The 14,488-nt window shown below is 38.6% G+C and overlaps 1 protein-coding gene across 1 annotated transcript in view; it reads left to right on the top strand.

The window, feature by feature from the left end:
• KLF12 (Kruppel like factor 12) overlaps nt 1-1,572 on the top strand; it is a 444,745-nt gene extending 443,173 nt beyond the window's left edge. The window contains exon 8 of the mRNA XM_045478946.1: nt 1,442-1,572. Coding sequence (XP_045334902.1) covers nt 1,442-1,530 — 89 coding nt within the window. The 3' untranslated portion in view covers nt 1,531-1,572. The remainder of the gene's footprint in view (nt 1-1,441) is intronic.
• Nucleotides 1,573-14,488: the final 12,916 nt, after the last annotated feature.

Below are 14,488 nucleotides of genomic sequence, written 5' to 3'. Positions count from 1 at the left end.
CAGGAATATGAAGTGATATGGAAAAAAAATGCATCTTTCTGAGCCTAGAATGGACTCTGTAATTGAATTCTTTTTTTCAGGTTTTGTGTATCATTTAAGTATAGAAGGATCCACCTGGCACGTGCCGGCAAGTTTATTTCTGTACATTTTTAAGAAAACTGGATTATGAGGCTTTTGAAAATAAGACCATTAATGAGGAGAATGTCTTTTGAATAGTTGCTAAATTAAGCACTTGAAAAATCTATTCGTCCTCCAGCGTAATGTCCTTCAGTTGAAGATCTACTAGGTAAATCCACTCTATGACGAGAATGGTAGTGAATGCTACTGACAATTATGTAGAATGGTGATAGATGATAGGTGGTAATTCAAATAATAATTGAGTACTTCATAGATGCCAGGCAGTATTCTAAGCATTATATCTGTTCCTTTTAATTCATTACAAAAATTCTGAGTTAGGTCCTGTTATTATCCTAATTTTTATAGATAAAAAAGAGTGGCGCTGAGTTTAGGCAATTTTCCCAGTCAGTCTGGTTCCGGAACTGGTGTCCTTAGCCACTAGGGGGTTGTGGGTTAAGAGACTGGAGAAAGGATGGAAGGTGGGGATCAGGGGCTAAGGTGGGAGAGAGAGTTAAGAGCAGTGAATATCAAAAACATTCAACAAATACTTTGATTATGTATGTTCGCACCGATATAAACCCAACAATACTGCCCTTCGTCTCATACTCAGCAAATCATAGGGTAGTTGAATCACTCATAAAAATGAGAGACCAAAATCGTTTGAGGCTTGCTTTATTACAGACAGAAATCCATTTCCAAATGAACGTGGTGTTCTGCAGAATCACTCTGTTCCACTCAAAGACACTGTGGAGAGAGCCACGGGGGTGCACATTCCAGCCATCCCCATCCAAACACGCTTCTTCCTCTTCAGCTGGGAGGCTCAGTGCACTGTGGCTCTGACTTTCCCAAACCTGGCTGTTTCGAGCACTATGAAGGGGGTCCCTCCCAGGGGGGAGTGATTTTCTCTCCCAGTCAGAGCTTTCTTGGTATTGGTGTGGTGAGCACAACCCCCAATTTACGAAGGAAATCACTCGCTAAAAGATAGCAAGGTATTTTTTTTGAAAACTGAGGCAATAAACCATAAGTACATTTTTACTAAATTATTTGTGAAGATTTTTGTTATGCCCTCTTAGAAATACCCGGTTAAGGCAGAGGCCAATAAATTAAGGAAGTCCGTCTTGTTCTACTCTGGGTGAAGCATGGTAGCAAATTGTAAGGCTGAACTTAATTCATTCAAATACTTCATTTTGGATAGGACTTTGTAACAAAATGGTAAGTTGGAAATTAATTTTATATGTCTCTGGCCTGATTTTCTGAGAGTGCTCGTTAGGCCACGCAAACAGCCAAACCAGCCCTTTAGCGATGTTTTTTGTTTGTTTTTCAGTTCATCCCAGGAGGCTTTATCATAAAGATAGACCAATGGGACAAACCTCAAGGAATAGATCACATGCTATTGTTTTACTCTCAAGGTAATTTATTTGTTAATATTTTTTTTGCTGAGTGATTCCTGGATACTTCAACAATAGGAGGAATTATATGGGGGCTAGATAATCCTGTAACTTTCTCAATCCTCTCCTTTACGCTGGGTGTTTCATCACAGCTAAGATTTCTAATCTAAATACCGTTGGTTTAGCTGTTTCTTACTCTGTCCAATATAATGACTAGAAAACAACAGCACGAAATGGTTAAAAGTACAAAAAATGGCAATGTGCTTAGGATTAGAATACCCTGGGGCTTTATCAAAGAAGAAAACATATTTCAGTGCTAGAACAAAATCATGCTCCCTAAACAATTATTTTAGTCCCAGATGGCCATTGATGGTTTTCATACCATATAGTACATTGTCTTCCCACCAAAGTTGCCTGGTTTCCTTCAACACAATGAGTTCCTTGTACTTTGTTTGAGTGCTGTCTGGATTTAATATATTTCTCTCCCAGCAGTGTAATAAGTATAATTTACATCACTTCCTGTTTAGTCTGAATTCACCAATGAACGCCCACACAGCTCATACACTTGAGTGATTATCTATCTCTGAAATAAATTATATTTTCCTTATACAGGAACAACTTTTACACAATCGAAATTCGTGTGTGTGTGTTGGAGAGAGAGAAACTCAGCTTTATGAGGCAATGATGACATCAGCAACATTAGACTTAGCTACCCTTTATGTGAATATATTGTAATCCGTTACGCTGGAGAGGTTTGCAAGGCACTGCAAGTTTGTGTCATGAGCTACTGTGATATCCATTCCATAAGAGCTGTCAGACTGTCCCAAAGACTCAGGTCAGTTCCAGCATCTAAAGAGTAGCCTTGCTGCAGCTCCAGACTCCTCTGAACTCTTAAAGCTTGATCAGAGACCAAGTTGTGAGGGAGATGCGGTCATGAGGATTAACATTATTGATCATCCTCAGGGCCCTTTAAGCTGGCATTAGTGTGGCCAGTACATTCTGTTGCTGAACTCGGTAGGGTCTACGGACCCTGCTTCACCTTCCATTGCTGGTTTGGAGCCAATGATTTGTAATACGTTTAGCAGGAATGCGCATAGTCACTTAGGCATTGATGTTGATTCTTTTGTAATCTATCTAATGTTACTATGTGTCTTAAGTAAACCTGTAAGTTATATTTGATATGTCTAAAATATGGGCGAATGTTTAGGAAATATCAAGTTTTTTATTCAGCCACTCATGCATGACAAGTCCGTGTTATTATGTTTACTAGTAATAATTTTTATATGCATAAAATAAGGAAAAACACATAATTGAGTTACTAGTCTGTGTAGGTATTGCTAATTGATACAGGACATAAAAATTGTACCTAAGATATAATCTCTAACCAAAAGTCCTACTAGGGTAGGTAAATACAGTTTCTATGGTAGAAAACATAAATGGCTTAGCACCACTGGAACTGGCTAAGGTGTCATGGAGGCCTACAGGTAGAGAGAATAGCCTCTGTAACACAGGTAATGAGCTGGGCCTCCATGTCCCCTGGAAGAGATCCCCAGAATGTATTTAAGGTTTTTTTTTTCTTAAGGCATAGCTCTGTTCACCTTGCATACAGATTGATGCTCAGATTCCTAATTCCACACCAAAGCCCTCCCCAAGATTTCTGTGAACTTTGGGGATGTAAGCAGCACTGAGGGAAAAGGAGGCAGGGCTGCTTATATAATCACTATCAACTCTCTCGCTTAGTTTAGAGATCATTTTAAGGTCTGATGTATTTTCTGACCTGTTAGCCTCTTCCTTGATTTACTACACCAATGCACATGTACACACACACACACACACAGGTATGTGTAAATTGTATGTTTATTGTTTGCAAACTGAAGCTTTGTGCCAATTAAATTCATTTAGTGGGTCAAGATGAACATTTTCAAAAATGAGGTATAGGATGGAATGGAATAGAATGGGATGGTATAGGGTGGAATGGGATGGGATGGGATGGGATGGGATGGGATGGGACGGAAGAGAAGAGAAGAGAAGAGAAGAGAAGAGAAGAGAAGAGAAGAGGAGAGGAGAGGAGAGGAGAGGAGAAGAGAAGAGAGAAGAGAAGAGAAGAGAAGAGAAGAGAAGAGAAGAGAAGAGAAGAGAAAAGAGAAAGAGAAGAGAAGAAGAGAAGAGAAGAAACAGCAGAGAAGATGAAGAATAGCTTTTTTTCAGTTTTGTACACATGGGCATGCATGTAAGGAGGCACAATGTAAAAAGTTAAAGTTGGAAAAGCCTCTGGTTGGCTAGTCTATCTCTCTCCTTTTCTCCTTTTCTCCTGCCCAACATCTCTCCCAAGGCAAATCCCAGCATATTCATTTCTCATGCTGAGCAGTTTATCCATTGTAATGATTAATTTTATACGTCAAATTGGCTGGGCCATGGTGCTCAGATATTTAGTCAAACATTATTCAGGATGTTTCTGTGAAGGTAGTTTTTTGGATAAATGTAACATTTAAATAGTGGACTTTGAGTAAAGCAAATTACCCTCCATAATGTAGATGGTCCTCTTTCAATTGATTGAAGGCCTTAATAAAACAAAGAGTGACTGCCCCTAAGAAAGAAGGAATTCTGCCAGTAGATACCTTTGGATTTGAACTGCAACCTTTCCCTGAGTCACTAAGTCTGTAGCCTGCCAGCCCACCCTATGTTAAACTTACCACACCTCTACAATCGTGTGAGTCAAGTCCTTAAATAAATCTGTCTACAGATAGAGATATAGAAGATAGAGATAGAGATATAGACACACATACACACACACACACACACACACACACACACACACACACCCTGTTGGTTTTGTTTCTCAGGAGAACCCTGACTAATGCCTCCTTCTATTTGACTGCTCAGGCTAGGTTTCATCTCCCTGACCTCAGAGTCTCACCTTTCTCCCTACAGGGCCAATCAATCAAAATATTTTGCTAAATAAAGGTAGTTCCTTCCTCATGAAAACTCTGCTGTCAGTTGCAGTTTGGAATGGAGATAGTACAGTCACATCATGAGTGATGTGGCTCGTATCAGATAATATGTTTTGCTGCAATATTTCAACTGGCTTAAATCAATTGATTCCCAAAATTGGAAGACCAAAGGAACCATAATCTTGCCAACATTGATTTATCCCTGAGACTTTTGTCATGCCTGTTCCTTTCGGTAGCTTCTACATCAGACTGGCAGTGAGATGGTTGCAAAAGTCCCAGGCCTCATACACATGTACAGGTGTAATAGAAGGAAACAGAAACTTGCTCCTGGAAGCAGAGAAAGGAAGGAAACCTGTGGCAAACCACTCTTCTTGTTTCATTGGTCCAAATTCAGAAACAAGCACATTCCTGAGCCAATTCTTGGCAAGAAAACTCTTAGACAAGGCCAGTTCCCTTGTGCTGCACCTTCCCTTCCCTTCCCAGCACCTCCCTTGTGCTGCAGGTGGGCGTCTACTTATCCTGAGAATCATGAGCACCATAAGGGAGTAAAGCAGGTTCAATGTGAGTTGACATTTTTATTCAACTGGGTTTTTTTTTTTTGACAATTTACAAACCTACAGAAAAACTCAAAAATAGGACACTGAACATCTGTATACCCTTCAGCCAGATTCCCAGGACCCTGTGTATACACATTTTTTAACTGTTTAAGTGCAAATTGTGGACATCTTTTAGACTTCTCCTCTGAACATTTTACCACCTATTCCTTAAGAACAAGGATATTTTCCCATGGAGGTTGTAAAAATGTCTCAATAGTGCCCTTTACAGATTTTTAGTTTGGGGATCCAGATCCAATGAAGGTTCACACAATCATTAGCCTTCCCCACTATCCCACACCTTTTTTCCCTATTCATTTTGTTTTTCTTTGTTGGTGTTTATGTTTGTTTAGTTTTTCGTTTGTTTTGATGGTGGTCTTTCATGACTTTGACAGTTTCAAAGCATCTAGGCCAGTTGTTTTGAATGTGTCCTTCAATTTAGATTTGTTTGTTTACTTATGATTAGATTTAAACATTGTTTACCGGGGACACTACCCAGATAACATAAACTCAGCGCGTTGCACAGGAGCGATATGGGGTGCAGGTTTCTCCCATAATTGGTAATGTGAAGTTTTTTCACCATTGTAAGATTATTTTATTCTTCTATGTGGATTTAAAAAAAATTTTTTTTTAATTTACATCCAAATTAGCATATGGTGCAACAGTGATTTCAGGAGTAGATTCCTTAGTACCCCTTACCCATTTAGCCCTCCCCTCTGCCCACAACCTCTCCAGTAACCCTCAGTTTGTTCTCCATATTTAAGAGTCTCTTATGTTTTGTCCCCCTCCCTGTTTTTATATTATTTTTGCTTCCCTTCCCTTATGTTCATCTGTTCTGTATCTTAAAGTCCTCATATGAGTGAAGTCATATGATATTTGTCTTTCTCTGACTGACTAATTTCACTTAGCATAATACCCTCCAGTTCCATCCACAAGTTGCAACTGGCAAGATTTCATTCTTTTTGATTGCCGAGTAATACTCCATTGTATATATATCCCACATCTTCTTTATCCATTCATCCATTGATGGACTTTTGGGCTCTTTCCATACTTTGGCTATTGTTGATAGTGCTGCTATAAACATGGGGGTGCATGTGTCCCTTCAAAACAGCACACCTGTATCCCTTGGATAAATGCCTAGTAGTGCAATTGCTGGGTCATAGGGTAGTTCTATTTTTAGTTTTTATATTTTTAGTTTTATATTTTTAGTTTTATATCCTGCAACTTTGCTGAATCTCCATACTGTTTTCCAGAGTGGCTGCACCAGCTTGCATTCCCACCAACAATGCAAAAGAGATCCTCTTTCTCTGCATCCTCACCAACATCTGTCGTTGCCTGAGTTGTGAATGTTAGCCATTCTGACATACAGGTGTAAGGTGGCATCTCATTGTGGTTTTGATTTGTATTTCCCTGATGATGAGTGAAGTTGGGCATTTTTTCATGTGTTGGTTGGCCATCTGGATGTCTTATTTGGAGAAGGGTCTATTCATGTCTCTTGCCCATTTCTTCACTGGATTATTTGTTTTTTGGGTGTTGAGTTTGATAAGTTCTTTATAGATTTTGGATACTAACCCTTTATCTGATATGCCATTTGCAAATATCTTCTCCCATTCTGTCGGTTGCCTTTTAGCTTTGCTGATTGTTTCCTTCGCTGTGCAGAAGCTTTTTGTTTTGATGAGGTTCCAGTAGTTCATTTTTGCTTTTGTTTCCCTTGCCTCCGGAGACATGTGGAGTAAGAAGTTGCTGCGGCCAAGATCAAAGAGGTTTTTGCCTACTTTCTCCTCAAGGATTTTGATGGCATCCTGTGTTACATTTAGGTCTTTCATCTATTTTGAGTATATTTTTGTGTCTGGTGTAAGAAAGTGGTCCAGGTTCATTCTTCTGCTTGTTGCTGTCCAGTCTTCTCAGCATCACTTGCTGAAGAGACTGTCTTTATTCCATTGGATATTCTTTCCTGCTTTGTCAAGGATTAGTTGTCTATACGTTTGTGGGTCCATTTCTGGGTTCTCTATTCTGTTTCATTGATCTGAGTGTCTGTTGTTGTGCCACTACCATACTGTCTTGATGATTACAGCTTTGTAGTATAGCTTGAAGTCTGGGATTGTGATGCCTCCTGCTTTGGTTTTCTTTTTCAAGATGGCTTTGGCTATTTGGGGTCTTTTCCGGTTCCATACAAATTATGTTTGTTCTAACTCTGTGAAGAATGCTCATGTTATTTTGATACGGATTGCATTGAATATGTAGATTGCTTTGGATCGTAAGGACATTTTAACAATATTTGTTCTTCCTATCCGGGAGCATGGAATCTTTTTTCCATTTTTTTGTGACTTCTTCAATTTCTTTCATAAGCTTTCTATAGTTTTCAGTGTATAGATTTTTCACCTCTTTGGGTAGATTTATTCCTAGGTATTTTATGGTTTTTGGTGCAATTGTAAATGGGATCGATTCCTTGATTTCTCTTTCTGTCGCTTCGTTGTTGGTGTATAGGAATGCAACCGATTTCTGTGCATTGATTTTATATCCTGCAACTTTGTGGAATTCATGAATCAGTTCTAGCAGTTTTTTGGTGGAATCTTTAGGGTCTTCCATATAGAGTGTCATGTCACCTGCAAAGAGTGAAAGTTTGACCTCCTCCTGGCTGATTAGATGCCTTTTGTTTCTTTGTGTTGTCTGAATGCAGAGGCTAAGATGTGCAATACTATGTTGAATAACAGTGGCGAGAGTAGACATCCCTGTCTTGTACCTGACCTTAGGGGGAAAGCTCTCAGTTTTTCCCCATTGAGGATGATATTAGCGTTGGGTCGTTCATATATGGCTTTTATGATCTCGAGGTAATGATCCTTCTGTCCCTACTTTCTTGAGGGTTTTTATCAAGAAAGGATGCTGTATTTTGTCAAATGCTATCTCTGCATTTATTGAGATGATCATATGGTTCTTGTCCTTTCTTTTATTGATGTGATGAATCACGTTGTTTTGCAGATATTGAAGCAGCCCTGCATCCCAGGTATAAATCCCACTTGGTCGTGGTGAATAATTTTTTAATGTATTGTTGGATCCAGTTGGCTAATATCTTGTTGAGGATTTTTGCATCCATGTTCATCAGGGAAATTGGTCTATAGTTCTCCTTTTTAGTGTGGTCTCTGGTTTTGGAATCAAGGTAATGCTGGCTTCATAGAAAGAGTTTGGGAGTTTTCCTTCCATTTCTATTTTTTGGAACAGCTTTAAGAGAACAGGTGTTAACTCTTCCTTAAATGTTTGGTAGAATTCCCCTGGAAAGCCATTTGGCCCTGGACTTTTGTTTTTTTTGGGAGATTTTTGATTATTAATTCGATTTCCTTACTGGTTATGGGTCTGTTCAAATTTTCTACTTCTTCCTATTTCAGTTTTGGTAGTGTATATGTTTCTAGGAATTTGTCCATTTCTTCCAGACTGCCCATTTTATTGGCATATAATTGCTCATAATATTCTCTTATTATTGTTTGTATTTCTGCTGTGTTGGTTGTGATCTCTCCTCTTTCATTCTTGATTTTATTTATTTGGGTCCTTTCCTTTTTCTTTTTGATCACACTAGCTAGTAGTTTATCAATTTTGTTCATTCTTTCAAAGAACCAGCTTCTGGTTTCATCGATCTGTTCTACTGGTTTTTTGTTTTTTGTTTATTTTTGGTTTCGATAGCATTAATTTCTGCTCTAATCTTTATTATTTCCTGTCTTCTGGTGTTTTTGGGTTTTATTTGCTGTTCCTTTTCCAGCTCTTTAAGGTGTAGGGTTAGGCTGTGTATCTGAGATCTTTCTTCCTTCTTTAGGAAGGCCTGGAGTGCTACATACTTTCCTCTTATGACCACCTTTGCTGCGTCCCAGAGGTTTTAGGTTGTGGTGTTATCATTTTCATTGGCTTCCATACACGTTTTAATTTCCTCTTTAACTGCTTGGTTAGCCCATTCATTCCTTAGTAGGATGTTCTTCAGTCTCCAAGTATTTGTTACCTTTCCAAATTTTTTCTTGTGGTGGATTTCGAGTTTCATAGCATTGTGGTCTGAAAATATGCACGGTATGATCTCGATCTTTTTGTACTTACTTAGGGCTGATTTGTGTCCCAGTATATGGTCTATTCTCAAGAATGTTCTATGTGTACTGGAAAAGAATGTATATTCTGCTGCTTTCAGATGAAATGATCTGAATATATCTGTTAAGTCCATGTGGTCCAGTGTGTCATTCAAAGACATTTTTCCTTGTTGATTTTTTGATCAGATGATCTGTCCATTGCTGTGAGTGGGGTGTGGAAGTCTCCTACTATTATGGTATTGGTATTGATGAGTTTCTTTATGTTGGTGATTAACTGATTTATATATTTTGGTGCTCTCACATTTGGCACATAAATGTTTACAATTGTTAGGTCTTCTTGGTGGATAGACCCCTTGATTATGATATAATGCCCTTCTGCATCTCTTGATACAGTCTTTTATTTTAAAGTCTAGATTTTCTGATATAAGCTACTCTGGCTTCTTTGTTGACTATTAGCATGACAGATGGTTCTCCATCCCCTAATTTTCAATCTGAAGGTGTCAGTAGGTCTAAAGTGGGTCTCTTGTAAACAACATGTAGACGGATCTTGTTTTCTTATCCATTCTGTTGTTACCCTATGTCTTTTGATTGGAGCATTGAGTTCATTGACGTTTAGCGTGAGTACTGAAAGATATGAATTTATTGCCATTATGTTGCTTGTAGAGTTGGAGTTTCTGGTGGTGTTCTCTGGTCCTTTCTAATCTTTGTTGCTTTTGGTATGTATGTATGTATGTATGTATTTAATATTTTCATCTTTTCTCCCCTCACAGAGTCCCCCTTAAAATTTCTTGCAGGACTGGTTTAGTGGTCACAAACTCCTTTAATTTTTGTCTGGGAAACTTTTTATCTCTCTTTCTATTTTAAATGACAGCCTTCCTGGATAAAGAATTCTTGGCTGCATATTTTTCTGATTCACACACTGAATATATCCCACCACTACTTTCTGGCCTGCCAAGTTTCTGTAGATAGGTCTGATCTGTCTTCCCTTGTAGGTTAGGGACTTTTTTCCCTTACTGCTTTCATGATTCTCTCCTTGCCTGAGTATTTTGTGAATTTGACTATGATATGCCTTGTTGATGGTCGGTTTTTGTTGAATCTAATGGGGGTGCTCTGTGCTTCCTGGATTTTGATGTCTGTGTCTTTGCCCAGGTTAGGAAAGTTTTCTGCTATGATTTGCTCACATAACCCTTCTACCCCTATTTCTCTCTCTTCCTCTTCTGGGACCCCTATGATTCTGATGTTGTTCCTTTTTCATGAGTCACTGATTTCTCTAGTTCTTAAATTGAGCTCTTTGGCCTTAATCTCCCTCTTTTTTTCTGCTTCGTTATTCTCCCTAAGTTTGTCCTCTATATCGCTGATTCTCTGTTCTACCTCATACATCCTTGCCGCTGCTGCATCCATCCGTGATTGCAGCTCAGTTATAGCATTTTTTTATTTCATCCTGACTAGTTTTTACTTCTTTTATCTCCATAGAAAGGAATTCTATTTTCAAAAAAAAAAAAAAAAAAAAAAAAAAAAGAAAGGAATTCTAGTCTATTTTCAACTCCAGCTAGTATTCTTATTATTGTGATTCTAAATTCTGGTTCAGGTATCTTGCTTGTATCTGTGTTGGTTAAATCCCTGGCTGTCGTTTCTTCATGCTCTTTCTTTTGGGGTGAATTCCTTCGTTTCATCATTTTGAAGGGAGAAAAGGAGTTAATGAGGTAGAAAAATTAAATTAAAAAAAATATTAAAATTAAAAAATTAAAAACACACACACAAACAAAATTGAATAAATGATGCTAGATCCTAGGTGTGTGTTTTGGTCCGGGTGTTGAAAGTGGTTTGATCGATTAGAGAAAAAAGGGGGAAAATAAGGAAATCATTTGAGAATTTGAGAAAATGAATACAGTGGAGTAGACTGAAATGAAATACTGGAAGTAAATAGAATTTGAAAAATTTACACAAAAGTAAAGAATATAGTAGAAAAAATTAAAGAAAAATATTTGTAATAAAAATTAAAAATAAAAATGATTTTTTCTCTTTATTCAAGAAAAAGAAAAGAAAAAAAAGAAATTGTTTGAAAATTTGAAAAATTGAATACACTGTAGTAGACTAAAAGAAAATGATGGAAGTAAAATAGAATTTGAAAAAATTTACATAAAAGTAAAAAATATAGTAAAAAAATTAAAGAAAAAATATATTTTTTTAAATCTTGATTTTTTTAAATATTTCTTTATTTTTGAGAGAGACAGAGAAGAATGCAAGTGGGTTGGGGCAGAGAGAAAGGGAGGCACAGAATCGAAGCAGGCTCCAGGCTCCAAGCTGTCAGCAGAGAGCCTGACGCGGGACTGGAACTCACGAGCTGTGAGATTATGACCTGAGCTGAAGTCGGACCTTCAGCCGACTGAGCCACCCAGGCGCCCCTAAAGAAAAGTATTTTTAATAAAAATTGAAAATAGAATGAATTTTTTCTCTTTTTGTATTCAAGAAAAAGAAAAGAAACTATAAAGAGAAAAAAGAAAAAGAAAAAGGAAATCATTTGAAATTTGAAAAAGTGAATACACTGAAGTAGACTGAAATAAAATGGAAATAAGATAGAATTGGAAAAAATTTACACAAAAGTAAAAAATATAGTAAAAAAAATAAAAATATTTTAATAAAAATTGAAAATAAAAATGAATTTTCTCTCTGTATTCAAGAAAAAAAGTGAAAAAGAAAAAAAGTAAGAAATTTGAATAGATGGACTTGTTAACAGATTGAAATACGTCAGAAATTGCTTCGTTTTCCCCTAGAAGTCAGACAAGAAGCGCCTTATAGTCCGTAAACTAAGCAGGCGGTGAGACTTCTGTTCTTAAAAAGGGAGTTAGCCCAGTTGGGCGGGGCTTAGTGTAACGGCTCTGTTCTCCACTAGATGGCGCTGCTAGCCTACTGGGGTGGAGGGTTGTGGCGCTTGTAGGTGCGTATACGCATGCGCGGGAGTGGTGAAACTGGTGTCATCCAGCTTACCCAGTCTCTAGTATCCGAATCCTCTTCTCCCCGATCAGCAATTGCGCACCCATCTTCTGTCTTCAGCTTTCATCCACTCCCCGGTTTTTCACTGTCCGTGACCTAGCCCCAGGCAGTACGTCTCTCCTGAGTTTTGTCTCAGATGCGGCTGTTTTCCCCGGCTCCTTACTTCGAAGGACTGCGGCTTGGACCCGTTCCGCCCCTCTGCGGGAGGGTCTCACCGAGCAATGGCCGAATGAGCAATGGCTGAATGTCGGCTGCACCCAGGAATGCTTGCTGGACCCTGCTGCTGCTGGTGTCCTGAGACTACGGCCAGGTGCCAGCCCTCCCCAGAAAACGTTCGCGAGATAGTGTAGCAGCAGCGCCTCAGGGTAATGGAAAATCACAACACACATCTGGCACCAGGCTTCACCCTTAATGACCTTGCCCCAGCACCAGCGAATGTGGCCGCCTTCTGGGGTCTGCTGGGACTGGGTGGCTTCAACAGTTTCTACCAAATGTCCTTCCAGCAGTGGAACCGCTTTTCCCTGTGTGGCCCGAGAACCTCCTGGACCCCACTCTGTTCCTGGGGATTCGCCCTTCCCAGCAGAGCACCGCCAGGTATGGAGCTGGGGAGTTGCAGCCTTTGCGCTCCCCTTGTTTACAGTCTTAATGGAATTTAAACCCTCTCCTTTCTCCTTTCTCCCTTTTTAGTTTAGTCCCTGCGGCTGTTTCCAATTTTCCACTTTCTCTCCAGCTGCTTTTGGGGAGGGGTGCTTTTCCCGTATTCTCCCCACCATCTCCGTCCTGTCTCCTCCCGCAAAAGTACCTCTCTGCCCTCCACAGCTTCTCTCCCCAAGTTCAGCTCTCCGCGCTATGTACCTGCTGAATTCTGTGGTTCAGGGTATGCAGATTGTTGTGTTAATCCTCAGATCAGTTTTCTAGGTGGGCAGGATGGGTTAGTGTTGTTCTGGCTGTATTTCATGGACGAGAGACACACACAAAAAACTTCATGCTGTTCTGCCATCTTGGCTCCCCCCCACGTGGGTTTTGTTATATCCTTGAGGTTTTTTTGGTCCTTGAGAGTGAGTTTATATCCTTAGAATAGATTCTGCAGAAGTTATTTCACTTTTAAAATATATATGTAATTTTTAAAGAATCCGAAGCTTAGTTCTTCCTTAACCTTTCGCTTCAACATCCAAATAATATTATATTTATAAATCTAGTAAATGTAACATTTGTTTGTAAGGGGCTCAAAACATTTAAATTCCTTTAAACATTAAAAACTGATTTTGTAAATTTAATATATATGCCTTCTCTTTTAAGAACTTTAATGGATTAACAACGAGCCATCCCAAGAACTAAATATTTTCATAAACCTATTAAATTTTAGATATGATGATTCTTAAATTCTCTATATGTCCTGATTTTGCATATAAGTTTTATAAGATTTCAACTTAAAATTAAAAATTTAAATCATTGCTTAAATCACATATTTCCAATTAGATTCAGCTTCTAGTAGGACATATTCTATTAGTTATTCTCTTAATTATAACGCGTGTATAAACTATCAAATAAGCACAAATCTCTTACACAAAAATATTAACACCATGATTATGATTCTCATATATTTCCACATTTAATTATAAATTGTCTTGGGAGTTAAAAGGAAACAATTAGAACATTTCTAATAGTTTGGGGGTTATCTTCTCAGATGATTGAATTTGCACTAGACTAGAGATCTCATTTGAGACACTGATACCGAATTCTCAGCATGGGTGGGAAACCTATAGGGTTATTAGCACGGACCTCTATTTATAACGTAGAATAAGAAAACTATAATTTAGCAAGAGTGTTTAACTGGATAGTTGTGTACTCCACGTCCCTAGGCTAAATTTTTTTATTACCTAATTTTTCCACATTCTCAGGGAAGTCTGTACATAGTCCTCTATACACATGTACACTCCCAATGCAGTTCTCCTTGACTTGATTTGCATTTAGTTGGTTCTTTATACATTTAACTACATCCAAAGGTAACTACCTCCAGAGTCTTAGAGACTTTGGAATATGATGGGTTTTTTCTTACAATCATTCTTACCAAGTAGGGCTATACCCCTTTCCAATATTAAAGTGACCATATGAACACATGGATCCAAGACGGTGGTTCTCAACAGGGGAGGGATTTGCACACCCAAGTGACATTTGTCAATGACTGGAAACATTTCTTATTGTCATGACTGGGACAAGGGGTTCTACTGGCAACCAGTGGGTGAAATCTCAGAACACTACGAAACATCCTACAGTGTTCAGAACAGCCCCCCCGCCCCCATGACAAAGAATTGTTCTGTCTAAACTGTCAGTAGTGCTGAGGTTGACAAACTCTGGTCTAAAGTCATAGGTGAATGTCA

This window comes from Leopardus geoffroyi, chromosome A1 (assembly GCF_018350155.1).
Source record: "Leopardus geoffroyi isolate Oge1 chromosome A1, O.geoffroyi_Oge1_pat1.0, whole genome shotgun sequence".
Classification (NCBI taxonomy): domain Eukaryota; kingdom Metazoa; phylum Chordata; class Mammalia; order Carnivora; family Felidae; genus Leopardus; species Leopardus geoffroyi.
The sequence above is the reverse complement of the archived record's forward strand: the minus strand, read 5'-3'. Positions and strand labels throughout refer to the sequence as shown.